General features: G+C 41.2%; 1 protein-coding gene across 3 annotated transcripts in view; it reads left to right on the top strand.

Moving 5' to 3' along the window:
• G2E3 (G2/M-phase specific E3 ubiquitin protein ligase) overlaps nt 2,539-15,562 on the top strand; it is a 74,053-nt gene continuing 61,029 nt past the window's right edge. For 2 of the 3 annotated variants that reach the window (XM_005695202.3, XM_013973118.2), the window contains exon 1: nt 2,539-2,654. In XM_005695202.3, the coding sequence (XP_005695259.2) occupies nt 2,584-2,654 (71 nt within the window). In that variant the 5' untranslated portion in view covers nt 2,539-2,583. The remainder of the gene's footprint in view (nt 2,655-15,562) is intronic. The other variant, XM_013973120.2, reaches the window with a different exon arrangement.

A 15,562-nucleotide genomic window follows, 5' to 3' on the forward strand; every position in this document is an offset into this window, starting at 1 on the left:
AAAAAGCAGAGACATTCCTTTGCTGACAAAGGTCCGTCTAGTCAAAGCTATGGTTTTTCCAGTGGTCATGTATATGTGAGAGTTTGACTATAAAGAAAGGTGAGCACTGAAGAATTGATGCTTTTGAACTGTGGTGTTGGAGAAGACTCTTAAGAGTCCCATGACCTGCAAGGAAATCCAACCAGTCCATCCTAAAGGAGATCACTCCTGGGTGTTCATTGGAAGGACTGACGCTGAAGCTGAAACTCCAATACTTTGGCCACCTGATACGAAAAACTGACTCATTAGAAAATACCCTGATTCTGGGAAAGATTGAAGGCAGGAGAAGGGGATGACAGAGGATGAGATGGTTGGATGGCATAACCAACTCAATGGATTTGAGTTTGGGTAAACTCTGGGAGTTGGTGATGGACAGGGAGGCCTGGCCTGCTGCAGTCCATGGGTTCCAAAGAGTCGGACATGTCTGAGCGACTGAACTGAAGTGTATAGTCCATGGGGTTGCAAAGAGTCGGACACAACTGAGTGACTTCCACTGTATCTTACCTATTCAATCACGTACCTCCTGATAGTTTTTAATTTGAAGCGCTTCAAAAGTACTAGCATGTATTTTTCTATTGTTGTTATCAGTAGCTAAGTCATATTCGACTGTTTGCGACTACATGGACTGCCGCATGCCAGGATTCCCTGTCCTCCACTAGTTCCTGGATTTGCTCACATCCATGTCCAGTGAGTCAGCTCTTCACATCAGGTGGTCAAAGTATCAGAGCTTCAGTGTATTTCTATAGAACCCCAATGTTGAGAAGTGTTGGCCAAAGAGTTATTTTCCAAGAGTTGCAGCAGTGTATGCTCCCAGTAGATCCGTATGTACATTTTACTACTACACCCTCCTAGTACTGGATGTTGTAAATCGTTTTAATTTTTGCCAATCCAAGAATGGAAAATTAGTTTTGGGGTTGTGTGGCAGCACAATATTCACATCAATATATTTCAGTTAATTTAAAAAATTTATTCGCATCAGAATATCTAGTCCAGTGACCGGTTTTGTTAGATTAAAATATGTCTTGTAGTGAATATTTTCTTTAAAAAGTTCTTAAGTTTGGATCTACTCAGGTTCCCTGAAACAGTCAGTGGGTACATATTGCAGATCTTCTTTGTTCATGAAATGCTATAGCATCACTTGAATAGTGATTGTATTCAAATTCACCTACGTTCACTCTGGGGAGAAAAAGGGAATAACAGCTTAAATATGCAAATAACTTGATATTCCACTCAGTAAACGCTAGCCCTAGACAATTTATACATTAAGCCTGACTGCTGCTGCTGCTGCTAAGTCACTTCAGTCGTGTCCGACTCTGTGTGACCCCATAGACCACAGCCCACCAGGCTCCCCCGTCCCTGGGATTCTCCATGCAAGAACACTGGAGTAGGTTGCCATTTCCTTCTCCAATGCATGAAAGTGAAAAGTGAAAGGGAAGTCGCTCAGTCGTGTCCGACTCTTAGCGACCTCATGGACTGCAGCCCACCAGGCTCCTCCGTCCATGGGATTTTCCAGGCAAGAGTACTGGAGTGGGGTGCCATTGCCTTCTCCCAAGCCTGACTAGTCCCATGAAAAAAATTTGTCAGTGACTTTAACGGACTCTCCACTGCTGATCAGAAATTAATCTCATTGGACTGATGGCAGGGTTGCTGGTGGTAACTGTCAACATTTTGGTGGAAGAAATTGAAGTACTCACTAAGCATCGTAAAGGAGTGGTTAACAAAAACTCAAGGGACAACCATTAAAACAAAACAAAACCTGCCTATATATATAATCTTATTTTTAAAATCTTATTTGTACTCTCTCTCTCTCTCTCCCTCTGATTGGCTTTTTGTCTTCCTCAAACAGAGTGTGGAAAGAAGTCCTGACGGTGCCGAGGCAAGTCTCAAGAGACCTGGAAAAATTCAGTACTAAGGACGTGGAGGGTTTGTTTTTTCACTTCTGTTGCAGCTGGTGCGTACGCGAGGCGAGGAGTAAACATCCGGACTCGCTTGGTTAGCTCTTTCCTTGAAAAGAAAGGAGAAAATAGGCAGATTCCCCGGTGACTCAGACGATAGAGTCTGCCTACAATCCGGAAGACCCGGGTTCATTCCCTGGGTCGGGAACATACCCTGGAGAAGGAAACGGCAACCCATTCCAGTATTCTTGTCTGGAAAATCCCGTGGATGGAAGAGCCAGTCCATGGGGTCGCAAAGAGTCGGACACGACTGAGTCACTTCACTTCCTTGAAGGGAAGAAAATTCAGCACGTCTCAATCCATTTCAGAAACGAGAGAACACTCACGAGCCACCGGGCGGAAATACCAATCCCGCTCCCTCACTTCTCTTCAGACCTAAGCAGGGAGATACAAAAGAAACTGAAACGAAGAGAACAGAGCAGGAAAGCCAACGCGAGATAGTAGAACAGGGACGTGCCTTTTTCTTCCGGGACCTCCGCGTCACCGCGGGCCCCGCCCCTCACGGGGCGGGGCTGAGCCTTCCTTCCGGGTTGCGGGCGGAAGTGGACGAATTTGAATTGTGCGGGCCGTTTGGTGTAGCAGCTCGCGGATGGCGTGTGGCGCAGCGCGGGAAGGGAAAAGTGACACGGCCTCTCTGGAACTTCTGCCCAGCGCGCCTCGGTGAGTGGATGTGGAACAGCAAGAAATGGAATATTCCAAGGAGAGAAGCAGGACCGTCGGATGGGTCAGGGGGTCGGGGGCCTCGGAGAGCCTTGGGGTGTCTTGTAGTGGGGCCGGACGTGAGGACTTTGGAAGTTTGGCGCAGGGGGAGCCTCTCCCGGATCAGCGCTCCAAACAGATGGCGTACACACCCCAGCTCTAGAGTATTGGGGATTCGGAGGCCCGACCGCCCCCGAAACTGTTTAAACTGTCGACTTTCTGGTAATTGCAATTCAGTATTTCCGCCAAGTAGGCTCGAATACTGCAGCTTCAGCGGTAGTTATTGGTAAAGTATTACCATACGCAAAAGAATCTTCCTTTATTAAAGGTGGAAGGTTGGGAGCAGGTTTAGAATGAAGAAATGTTCTACGTGGCTCCGAGTTCTTCTAAAAGGAGTAGTCTTCCTTGCAGTGGACCGCAGGAAATTTGGCAGTCTTTGAAATACCTGGTGGGGATTTAAATTGAAATCTGAGTATCCTTTGTATTCAAAACCCGGATATGTTTCTTTCCTGGTTGATATTTTTCGTGTACCGCAAAAATCCGAGACTCTTGCTTATTTAAATTGGCTGTATAGTAACAGCGGTGAGTCACAAGGGTATTAGTTTGCTAACAATAGGGATAAGGTTTAGTTCCACAGACCTGCCTTTTCATCCCCGTCATTCATTGGCAGATTGGGTTGTTGTGGAGTCATTTCGAAAGTACTAAATTTTCTGACATCAGGTTTTGTTTTGAGTTTTATTTTACTTATTTTTAATGACCGACTACCTCAAAAATCAAATTCTATCTAACCTCCCAACAAAGTCACGCTTTCTGGAATAGTTTAAGTGTGTACCCTACTTGTAAACTGTAAGCATTTAAATGTGTAGAAATTTTGTATCTTGGCTTGTTGGAAACTATCAGACTAATTTTGTGTTGCTTTATAGGATCAGATATTTTATGCTTCTAAGATTTTAACATCAGGGTATCATACCATATAAATGTATAAGTTTCTTTTAAAAAGTAGGACTTTTTCAGAATAAATATCCCTTTGTCCAGTGCTGGCTACTCCTACTCTCCCGTCCCTGCTAATGAACTTTTGTTGCATTATTAGCCAGGAAAAATAAATGTAAATATTTAGTAGTTATGGTCATTAAAATTTAAACATTTATGTAAAACTGCAGCAAGACATTAGCTGTACTTTGTTAAGGTTTGCTTAATTCAGATCTTATGATTCTACTTATTATAAGCCACCAGCAAATAGTAATTTCCCCTGTAGAATTCATCTCTACATTTTCTGTTCCTTTTCCTTACCTGGACTCTTTTCTTTGTTTTTTTGCTGTGTCTACCTGAATCAGTGGATTTCAGTTTTTATTGTGTACGCATTACCTTGAAGGATTTGTTAAGTGCTGATTCCTGTATTTAAAATCTCAGAAATTATAATCCCATAAATTTGGAGGATAGTGTTCTGTAAATTTAATTTGAAGGTTAGAAATTTTGATGAATATTTTAAAAACACTGACTTGGTCTCTCTAGAGAAGCACTGTAATATGCTGGTTAAGGTCATGAAATATGTTGGTTAAGGTCATGTAATATGTTGGTTGAGGTCATGAAAGTTAATTTAAAACTTAACTTTATAACAGAGAGTTAGCCTCATTTGTACACAAATGATCATTTCTATATTCAGTTTTAAATTAAGAGAATATTGGGACATTAAAACCAGAAAAGTTTGCCTTTCCTTTTTGATTTAAACAGGTAAGATTGTTACCTGACTTCATTGCCCACAGCCTTTTCTTTAGAAACCTGTCAGTTTTATAGGCACATCATTCTGATGACCAGAAAGTAAAGGTATGGACTTAAGAGCATATGATCCTAATATACTCTCATCCCGCATACCTTCTCCAGCCAAAGTGGTTATTTGAATCAGAGCTGAATGTCTGATGCAGCTAGACCATTCACATCATTTCTTGAATTTTGGAATTGAGATATCGAGAGACTGTTGAGAACCAAGGTGGAAAGGTCATTACATTCTGAGATGACAATGAAATGATGAAGAAACATGAACAATGGACATAGAGAGCCACCATATAGAGAGGGAGGGAAGGAAAACCCATTATTCCCGGAGGACTAGCTGTGAAGTAAGCCAGTATAAACTTACAACTTAATTGCTTTTCCTTTTTAAAGACTGTATTTTTGTAAGAGCAATTTTGTGTTGTTTAGTTGCTAAATCATCTCTGACTCTTTTGCAACCCCATGGACTGTAGCCTGCCAGGTTCCCCTGTCCATGAGATTTCCCAGGCAAGAAATTAGAGTGTCTCTTCCTCCTGCAGCGGATCTTCCTGACCCAAGGATTGAACCCGTGTCTCTTATATTGGCAGGCAGATTCTTTACCACTCAGCCACCTAGGAAAGCCAAAGAGCAGTTTTAGTTCACAGCAAAATTGAGGGTAAAATGATAGAGATTTCCCATGTACCCTCTTCCCCACACATGTGTAGTCTCTCCCATTATAAACATTCCCCTTTGGTGTGGTACATTTGTTACAATTGATGAGCTTACATTGACACAAGATAAAATCTGTAGTTCACGCCATGTGATGATGTATTTGTATACAAAGGGAAACTTCAACTACCTTTAATTACAATGTTTTACAATAATGCCAGTGTCCATGTTAATTGGTGTTTTGTCAAGCGAAAGTGAAAGTCACTCAGTCGTGTCTGTGTGACCCCATGGACTATACAGTCCATGGAATTCTCTAGCCAGAATACTGGAGTGGGTAGCCTTTCCCTTCTCCAGGGGATCTTCCAGCCCAGGGATCGAACTCAGGTCTCCTGCATTGCAGGTTAGCTGAGCCACGAAAGAATATTAAAATTACTGAGGGAAGCACTGGTGGATTTTTCTTAGTATGTAAGCTTAATGTAGAGAGTTAACTTAAACCCAAACTAAATACTAAGTCTTGCCTGGGTTTTGTATTTTTTATGCCTCTCTTTTTCTGTAGTGCTTCCAGTAGCCTAACATCAAACAACTTTTTTGGTCTCAGATTTTCTAATTTATCTATTTTGCTGGAATGCTGCTGTTGAAATTTCTCTTACAAATGAATGGTCTTTGTAGTAGTAGTAGGCTTTGTAGTTTTGAAATATTTGGGGGCTTATTCACTGTGGAATTGGTTTAAAACTGGCGTGGAGTTTTTCATCAAAGAATATCTCATGGTCAGTTTTATTGATCCCTTTTTCCTATAACTTCCTTTGCAATGATTCTAAAGTAAAATACTTTCATTCATTTAGTAAATATTTATTGATCATTATGCTGGGCATGGTTGGATGTTTTTGTTTTTCAAGTCTATCCCATAATCTTAGTCATCATAAGGATACTTCAGGATTATATAGTGCTTTACAGTTTATATAGCTTAACAGTTTCTTTAGGATCTTATGACCCTGCAAGGTAATAAATTTCCCATAAGGAAATTGAGTCCTGCTCTAAATCACACATAATTCCACAGTTCTCACTAGGGCAAGAACCCAGTTACAAACTTTTTTCCTTCCATGGTGGCTCAGTGATAAAGAATCCACCTGCCAGTGCAGTAGGTGTGGGCTCCATCCCTGGGTTGGGAAGATCCCCTGGAGGAGGAAATGGAAACCCACTCCAGTATTCTTGCTTGGGAAATCCCATGGACAGAGGAGCCTGGAAGGCTACAATCCATGGGGTCACACAGAGGTCAATACAACTTAGTGACTACTCAACACCCACAGCTTGATGGGGTGCCTGCTTACTCAGTCATATCTGGCTCTTTACAACCCCATGTACTGTAGCCCGCCAGGCCCCTCTGTCCATAGAATTTTTCAGGCAAAAATACTGGAGTGGGCTGCCATTTCCTACTCTGGGGATCTTCCCAACCTGTGGATTGAACTCATGTCTCCTGTGTCTCCTACATTGGCAGGTGGATTCTTTATCACGTATTTCACCTTAGTTGTTGTTCAGTTGCTAAGTCATGTCCAATTCTTTGAGACCCCATGGACTGCAGCACTCCGGGCTTCCCTGTTGGGCTTCCCTGTCCTTCATTATCTCCCAGCGTTCGCTCACGTTCATGTCCATTGAGGTGGTAATCCTATCTAATCATCTCAACCTCTGCCACCTCCTCCTCTTCCCCTCAGTTTTTCCCAGCATCAGGGTCTTTTCCAGCGAGTCAGCTCTTTGCATCAAGTGGCCAAAGTATTGGAGCTTCAGCTTTAGCGTCAGTCCTTCCGATGAGCATTCAGGGTTGATGTCCTTTAGGATTGACTAGTTTGATCTCCTTGCAGTCCAAGGGACTATCAAGAGTCTTCTCCAAGACCGCAGTTCGAAAGCATCAATTCTTCAACACTCAGTCTTCTTTATAGTCCAACTCTCAGGTCCGTACATGACTACTGAAAATGCCATAGCTTTGATTCTATGGGCCTTTGTCAGCAAAGTGATATCTTTGCTTTTTAATACTCTGTCTAGGTTTGTCATAGCTTTCCTTCCAAGGATCCAAGGGTCTTTTAATTTCATGACTGCAGTCACCATCTGCAGTGATTTTGGAGCCCAAGAAAAGAAAATCTGACACTGCTTCCACTTATTCCCCTTCTGTTTGCCATAAAGTGATGGGACCGGATGTCATGTTCTTCATTTTTGAATGGTGACTTTTAAGCCACCTTTTTATGCTCCTTTTTCACCTTCATCAAGAGGCTCTTTAGTTCCTCTTCACTTTCTGCCATTAGACTGGTATCATCTGCGTATTTGAGGTTGTTGATATTTCTCCCAGCAATTAGCATGGAGTAATATTCCGTTGTCTAGGTATACCATAGTTTAGATAAACTATGTTCTTCTGTTTATCTATTGAAGGACATCTTAGCTGCTTCCAAGCTATAAACATCTCTATGAAAGTTTTGTTGTGAACATAAGTTTTTATCTCTTTTGGGTAAATACCAAGATGCATGACTGCATAACTGAGGTAAATCCTGCTTGGCTGTGGTATATAATTCTTTTTATACATTGTTTGATTTGATTTGCTAATATTTTATAGTGGCATCTGTATTTATGAGTTTGTGTTTTTTTCCTTTGTGATGTCATTGTCTTTTTTTTTTTTTTTGGTATTAGGTAAATGCTGGCCCAATGGAGTAAATTGGAAGTAGTCCCTCTCCTTCTGTCTTCTAAAGATATTGTAGAGAATTGGTATGATTTTGCCTTAAATGTTTGATAGAATTTTACAGTGACCTGTCTGGGCCTGGTGCTTTCTGTTTTGAAAGGTTACTAATTATTGATTCAGTTTCTTTAATACAGTTATATTCAGATTGTTTATTTCTTATTGTGTTTCAGCAAAAGTTGTGTTTTTCAAAGAATTGGTCTGTATTATGGGGCTTCCCTGATAGCTCAGTTGGTAAAGAATTTGCCTGCAATGCAGGAGACTCCTGTTCGACTCCTGGGTTGGGATGATCCTCTGGGGAAGGGATAGGCTACCCACTCCAGTATTCTTGGGCTTCCCTTGTGGCTCAGCTGGTAAAGAATCCACATGCAGTGCAGGAGACCTGGGTTCAATCCCTGGGTTGGGAAGATCTCCTGGAGAAAGGAAAGACTACCCACCCTAGTATTCCAGCCTGGAGAATTCCATGGAGTCCATGGGGTCACAAAAAGTCAGACACCACTGAGCAACTTTCATTTTCGTCCAACTTATCAAATTATCAAATTTATGGCCATAGAGTTGTTCATGTGTGTGTTAGTCTCTCATGTGTCCGACTGTTTGTGACCCCATGGACCGTAGTCTTCCAGGCTCCTCTGTCCATGGAATTCTCCAGACAAGAATATTGGACTATTGAAGTGGGTTGCCATTCCCTTCACCAGGGAATCTTCTTGACCCAGGGATCAAATCTGTATCTCCTGCTTTGGCAGGTGGGTTCTTTACCACTAACGCCACCTGGGAAGCCCAGAGTTGTTCATAGTATTGCTATATATATATATATATATATTTTTTTTTTTTCAATGCCACATTGTTCTTGAAAGTTTAGTTCTCTGGCTAGAGATCAAACCCATGCTCCCTGCAGTGGAAGAGCAGATTCTTAACCACAGAACTTCAGGGAAATCCCTCCATCCATTTGCTTTTAATCTATGTTTAAAGTGGGTATCTTGAGATAACATACTTAGGTCTTATTTTCTGATCTACTGTGACAAATCTGTCTTCTGTTTGGTGCATTTAGACCATTGGCATTCAAAATGATTATTAATATGGATGAATTAATAAATATTAATTCAAATAAATATTTGTTAATTCTACCATATTTGTTGCTGTTTTCTATTTGTTGCCCTTGTTCTTTGCTCCTATATTTAGCTCCACTCTGTGGTTTTAATTAAGCATATAGAAGTTTTCATTTTATTTTTACTTACTCCTGGAAACTTATTTTCTTTATATAGATATGAATTTCTGACCTATATCATTTTCCTTCTCTCTCAAGAGCTTCTCATAACATACCTCGAATGGCAGGTCTCAGTTCAGTTCAGTCGCTCAGTCATGTCCGACTCTTTGTGACCCCATGAATCGCAGCACGCCAGGCCTCCCTGTCCATCACCAACTCCCGGAGTTCACTCAGACTCACGTCCATCGAGTTGATGATGCCATCCAGCCATCTCATCCTCGGTCGTCCCCTTCTCCTCCTGCCCCCAATCCCTCCCAGCATCAGAGTCTTTTCCAATGAGTCACCTCTTCTCATGAGGTGGCCGAAGTACTGGAGTTTTCCTTCCAAAGAAATCCCAGGGTTGATCTCCTTCAGAATGGACTGGTTGGATCTCCTTGCAGTCCAAGGGACTCTCAAGAGTCTTCTCCAACACCACAGTTCAAAAGCATCAATTCTTCGGCGCTCAGCCTTCTTCACAGTCCAACTCTCACATCCATACATGACCACAGGAAAAACCATAGCCTTGACTAGACGGACCTTAGTCGGCAAATCAGTGTCTCTGCTTTTGAATATACTATCTAGATTGGTCATAACTTTTCTTCCAAGGAGTAAGCATCTTTTAATTTCATGGCTGCAGTCACCATCTCCAATGGTTTTGGACCCCCCAAAACTAAAGTCTGACACTGTTTCCACTGTTTCCCCATCTATTTCCCATGAAGTGATGGGACCGGATGCCATGATCTTCGTTTTCTGAATGTTGAGCTTTAAGCCAACTTTTTCACTCTCCTCTTTCACTTTCATCAAGAGGCTTTTTAGGTCCTCTTCACTTTCTGCCATAAGGGTGGTGTCATCTGCATATCTGAGGTTATTGATATTTCTCCCAGCAATCTTGATTCCAGCTTGTGTTTCTTCCAGTCCAGCATTTCTCATGATGTACTCTGCATATAAGTTCAATAAGCAGGGTGACAGTATACAGCCTTGACATACTCCTTTTCCTATTTGGAACCAGTCTTTTGTTCCATGTCCAGTTCGAACTGTTGCTTCCTCACCTGCATACAGATTTCTCAAGAGGCAGGTCAGGTCGTCTTGTATTCCCATCTCTTTCAGAATTTTCCACAGTTTCTTGTGATCCGCACAGTCAAAGGCTTTGGCATAGTCAATAAAGCAGAAGTAGTTGTTTTTCTGGAACTCTCTTGCTTTTTCCATGATCCAGCGGATGTTGGCAATTTGATCTCTGGTTCCTCTGCCTTTTCTAAAACCAGCTTGAACATCAGGGAGTTCACGGTTCCCGTATTGCTGAAGCCTGGCTTGGAGAATTTTGAGCATTACTTTACTAGCATGTGAGATGAGTGCAACTATGCCATAGTTTGAGCATTCTTTGGCATTGCCTTTCTTTGGAATTGGAATGAAAACTGACCTTTTCCAGTCCTGTGGCCACTGCTGTGTTTTCCAAATTTGATGGCATATTGAGTGCAGCACTTTCACAGCATCATCTTTCAGAATTTGAAATAGCTCAACTGGAATTGCATCACCTCCGCTAGCTTTTTTTGTAGTAATGCTTTCTAAGGCCCACTTGACTTCACATTCCAGGATGTCTGGCTCTAGATTAGTGATCACATCATCATCATTATCTGGGTTGTGAAGGCAGGTCTACTGGCAACATATTCCACCAATTTTTGTTTAAGAAAGTCTTTATTTCTCTTTAATTTCTAAAGATAATTTCACAGGATACAAAATTCTAGGCTTTTTTCCCCCTCCCTCCCTGCCCCCCAATAATTGAAATATTTCTCCTGTAAATATTACTCCTCTCTCTTTTTATTTGCATAGTTTCTGAGGAGAAATTGGATGTAATCCCTACTCTTGTTTATCTGTTAGGTAAGATTATTTACCCCTGTGACTTTTTTCAAGATTTTTATTCTTTATCTTTAATTTTCTGTAGTTTGAAATAATATGTGTAGGTGTAGTTTTTTGGCAGCTATCCTGCTTGGTATTCTGGAACTTCCTGGATCTATTGTCTCCTGTCTGACATTACTTTGTTATTGTTTCAAATGTTACTTCTGTTACTTTTCTCTCTTCTTCTGGTAGTCCAAGAACGTTTTGTTATGCTTTCTGTGGTTATCTCACAGTCCTTGGATATTCTCTTTTTATTTTTGTTTTGTTTTGTCTCAGTTTTTGTCCTCTTTGATTTTTAGTTTTCAGAGTTTCTGTTCAGATATTTTTAAGCTTTAGAGAGCCTTGTCCCATCTGCAATAGTCCCCTCTGTATAAAGTTTAAAGTTGTGAGTTTTCAAAGATTGGAATGTGTCTTTGCATGTCCAGTCACATATTATGTATGTGGCATACGTTGTCACATGTGTGCATCCCCTACAAATGGTTGTGCTTTTGAATAGTTTTGTTGTTGTTGTTTAGTTGCTGGGTCCTATCCAACTCTTTTCGACTCCATGGACTGCAGGCTCCTCTGTCCTTCAGTATCTCCTGGAGTTTGCTTCAATTCATGTCCATTGAGTCAGTAATGCTATCTAACCACTCATCTTTTGCCACCATCTTCTCCTTTTGCCTTCAGTCTTTCCTGGCATCAGAGTCTTTTCCAGTGAGTCAGCTCTTCCCATCAGGTAGGTGGCGAGAGTATTGGAGCTTCAGCTTCAGCATTAGTACTTCCAATGAAAATTCAGGACTGATTTCCTTTAGGATTGACTGATTTGATCTCCTTGCAGTACAAGGGAGTCTCAAGCATCTTCTGCACCACAGTTGTAAAGTATCAGTTATTCAGCACTCAGCCTTCTTTATGGTCTAACTCTCACATCCGTACATGACTACTGGAAAAACCATAGCTTTGACTATATGGACCTTTGTTGAAAAAGGTATACTATTTTACTGTACAGTAATGTACTCAATGTTGAGAAAACTGAGATCATGGCATCTGGTCCCATCATTTCATGGCAGTAGATGGGGGAATGGTGGAAACAGTGACAGACTTTATTTTTGGGGGGCTCCAAAATCACTGCAAATGGTGACTGCAGCCATGAAATTAAAAGACACTTGCTCCTTGGAAGAAACGTTATGACAAACCTAGATGGCATATTAAAAAGCAGAGACATTACTTTGCCAGCAATGATGTGTCTAGTCAAAGCTATGGTCTTTCCAGTAGTCACGTATGGATGTGAGAGTTGGACTATAAAGAAAGCTGAGTGCTGAAGAATTGATGCTTTTGAACTGTGTTGGAGAAGTCTCTTAAGAGACCCTTGGACTGCAAGGAGATCCAACCAGTCCATCCTAAAGGAAATCAGTCCTGAATATTCATTGGAAGGACTGATGCTGCAGCTGAAACTCTAATACTTTGGTCACCTGATGTGAGGAACTGACTATTTAGAAAAAACCCTGATGCTGGGAAAGATTGAAGGCAGGAGGAGAAGCGGACAACAGAGGATGAGATAGTTTTTGATGGCATCACCGACTGAATGGACATGAGTTGAGTAAACTCTGGGAGTTGGTGATGGACAGGGAGGCCTGGCGTGCTGCAGTCCATGGGGTTGCAAAAAATCGAACACAACTGAGCGACTGAACTGAACTGAATGTATAGAATACAGTATCTTTATCTCAAGCCCAGGATGTCTGGAGTGTTAAAGCAGTGGTGATGTAGCTGGTACTACTAAGTACTGCTAAGCTGGTACTATAGCACAAAACAATAATGATGGAAAAAAGTGAAAATAATTGAAAGAGTGGAGCAAGGTGAAAAGATGGCAGATATTGCACATTCTTATAACATGAATTATTTAACCAGGCATGATTCTAAAAAACAAAAACAGGATCATGGAACATGTGAAGTCTGCTGTGCCAGTGTTGTTGACAGTAATATCAAAGAAGCATGGAAAAGTGATGGAGAAAATGGAGAAACTTCTCAGTGTGTGGCTGCAGGGTCAGTTTAAGTGTCAAGTCTCAGCTTAATGTTGATTCAGCAGGAAGCTCAATGCCTTTATGAAGACTTGAAGAAGAAAGTGAGTGAAGAATCAGACGATATCTTTTAATGCCGTCTTGGCTGGATTCATTGGTTCAAGGCTAGAGCCAGCCTTCATAGAGTAAAAGTAAGTGGCGAGGTGGTGAGTGCAGATACAGCAGTTGCCCATTAATTTCCTGAAATACTTTAAGAAATTACTGATGAAGGTGCCTGTTTACCTGAGTAGTTACCTTGTGGATGAGACAAGACTGTACTGGAAGAGGATGCCAAACCGAAGTTACATCTGTAAGGAAGAAAAGTGATGCCAGGCAATAAAGCAGCAAATAATTAGGCTAACTCTGTTGTTTGGTGTCAGTGTTTCTGGCGATATGAAGCTGAAAATTCTCTTATCATTCAGAGAACCTAAGAGCCCTTAAAAACATAGCCAAGGGCTCTCTTCCTGTTACGTGGAATAGTAACCCCAAAGCCTAGGTTACACAGGCCATTTTCCAGGACTGACTTTTCCACCACTTAATCCTGGAGATAGAGAAATATTGCTTGGAGAAGGACATATCCCATTCAACATTCTTTTGCTACTCAACAGTGCTCCAGGCCACCCCTTATTCATGATTGACTTCATCCTACCATCAAAGGAGTGCATCTGCCACCAAATATTTTGTCACTCATCCAGCCTGTGGACCAGGGAGTTATAGCAACTTCCACGAAATATTTACATCACACTTCTTGTCAGCCAGTATAGGTGGGTGATGAATCAAGAACAACCTTGTGACAGTTTTGAAAAGACTGTAACATCTACAAGGCCATAAAAAACATTAACTTTGCTTGGCATGAAATAACAGTCGTCACCACGAATGAGGTTTGGAGGAACCTTTGCATGTAGTTTGTTCATGATTTTCATGGATTTGAGAAGGTGAATAAGGAGTCCAAAGAAGTCTTCTGCAGCATATTGACCCTTAGCAAGATGTTACAGCTAAATCTGTAAGAGACTGATTTCATTGAACTCCAGCTTACTAATGAAGGCTTGATGAAATAGAGGCCGAGAGAAAGGACCGAGAGAGACAAGAGGAAAAAGTAACTGAAGAATTCATAAGACAGGAAATGGCAAGAGAATTTTCTTGATTTGAGGAAGCACTGTTAGTTTTTGAGGCACAGACTCCAAATGTAGAACAGTGCATGAAGGTTGTAGCCGCCGTTCAGAATGCAGCCCAGCGCTAAAACCATGTCATCTATGATGAGAAAAGAAGAGCTACTACCCAGACATCACTGAAAATTTTTTTCAAGAGGGTAGATAGATTGAATCCACCAAGGAACCAGAACCCGTGCCATTAACATCAGGCATGAGTGAAGTTGCAGCTTGCCCTCCGTCTCCTACTGCTGGTGATCCTTCAGTTCTGCCACCTCCCACTTCCTCTTCCTCCTCTAGTCAGTAACTCTTCTTGCCTGTTCACTCGATGCCATCTCCTATATGCCAGTTGTACTGTATTGTACTTTTCAAGGTACTGTACTGTAAGATTAAAAATTTTTATTTTTCATGTCTGTTTTTTATGTGTTATTTGTGAGAAAGATATTTTAAACCTTCTGCAGTATAGTACTATGTTACTGATTGTGTTAGTTGGTTACCTGGGCTAACTTTATTGGACTTAGGAACACACTCTCAGAATAGAACTTGTTCATATGTGGGGGACTTACTGAACTTTATAACTTTTAGTTATTCTACCAGAGACATTCTTCATTTCCATTAGTGTTTTTGATCTCTAGCATTTCTTTCTGGTTCTTTTTTAGGATTTCTATTTCTCTCTTTGCATTGCCTCTCTGATCTTGTATGTTGCCTACTGTATCCATTAGAGCCCTTAGCATATCAGTCATAGTTATTTCAAATTCTTTGTTCTGATAGGAATGGATAAAGGTGATGTGGTACGTAAGTGCACTAGAATATTACCCAGCCATTAAAAAGAATGAAATAGTGCCATTTGCAGCAACATGGATGGATCTAGAGACTGTCATACTGAGTGAAGTAACTCAGAGAAGGAGAAATAATTTATGACATCCCTTATATTGGAATCAAAAAAGAAATAATAAAAATGACCTTACGAAACAGAAAGAGACTCATAGACTAGAGAACTAACTTTTGGTTCTGGGGTGGAACTTTTGGTTCGGGGGCGGGATGGAAGAGGGTGGGCAATGGGAAGGGATAGTTGGGGAGTTTGGGATGGACATGTACACACTGCTATATTAAAAATGGATAACCAGTAAGGACTTACTATATAACACATGGAACTCTGGTCAGTGTTATGTGGCAGCCCTAATGGGAGGGGAGTTTGGGGGAGAATGGATATGTGTATATGTATGGCTCAGGCCCTTTGCTGATCACCTAAAACTGTCACAACATTGTTAATTGGCTGTACCCCAATACAAAATAAGGAGTTTTAAAAAATCTTGTTTTGATAAATCTATCAACATGCCTGCCTTGTCTGGTTCTGATGTTTGCTCTGCCTTTTCAAAATGTGCATTTTGCTCTTTGATATGTCTTGTAATTTT

The sequence above is a fragment of the Capra hircus genome, chromosome 21 (assembly GCF_001704415.2).
Source record: "Capra hircus breed San Clemente chromosome 21, ASM170441v1, whole genome shotgun sequence".
NCBI lineage: Eukaryota > Metazoa > Chordata > Mammalia > Artiodactyla > Bovidae > Capra > Capra hircus.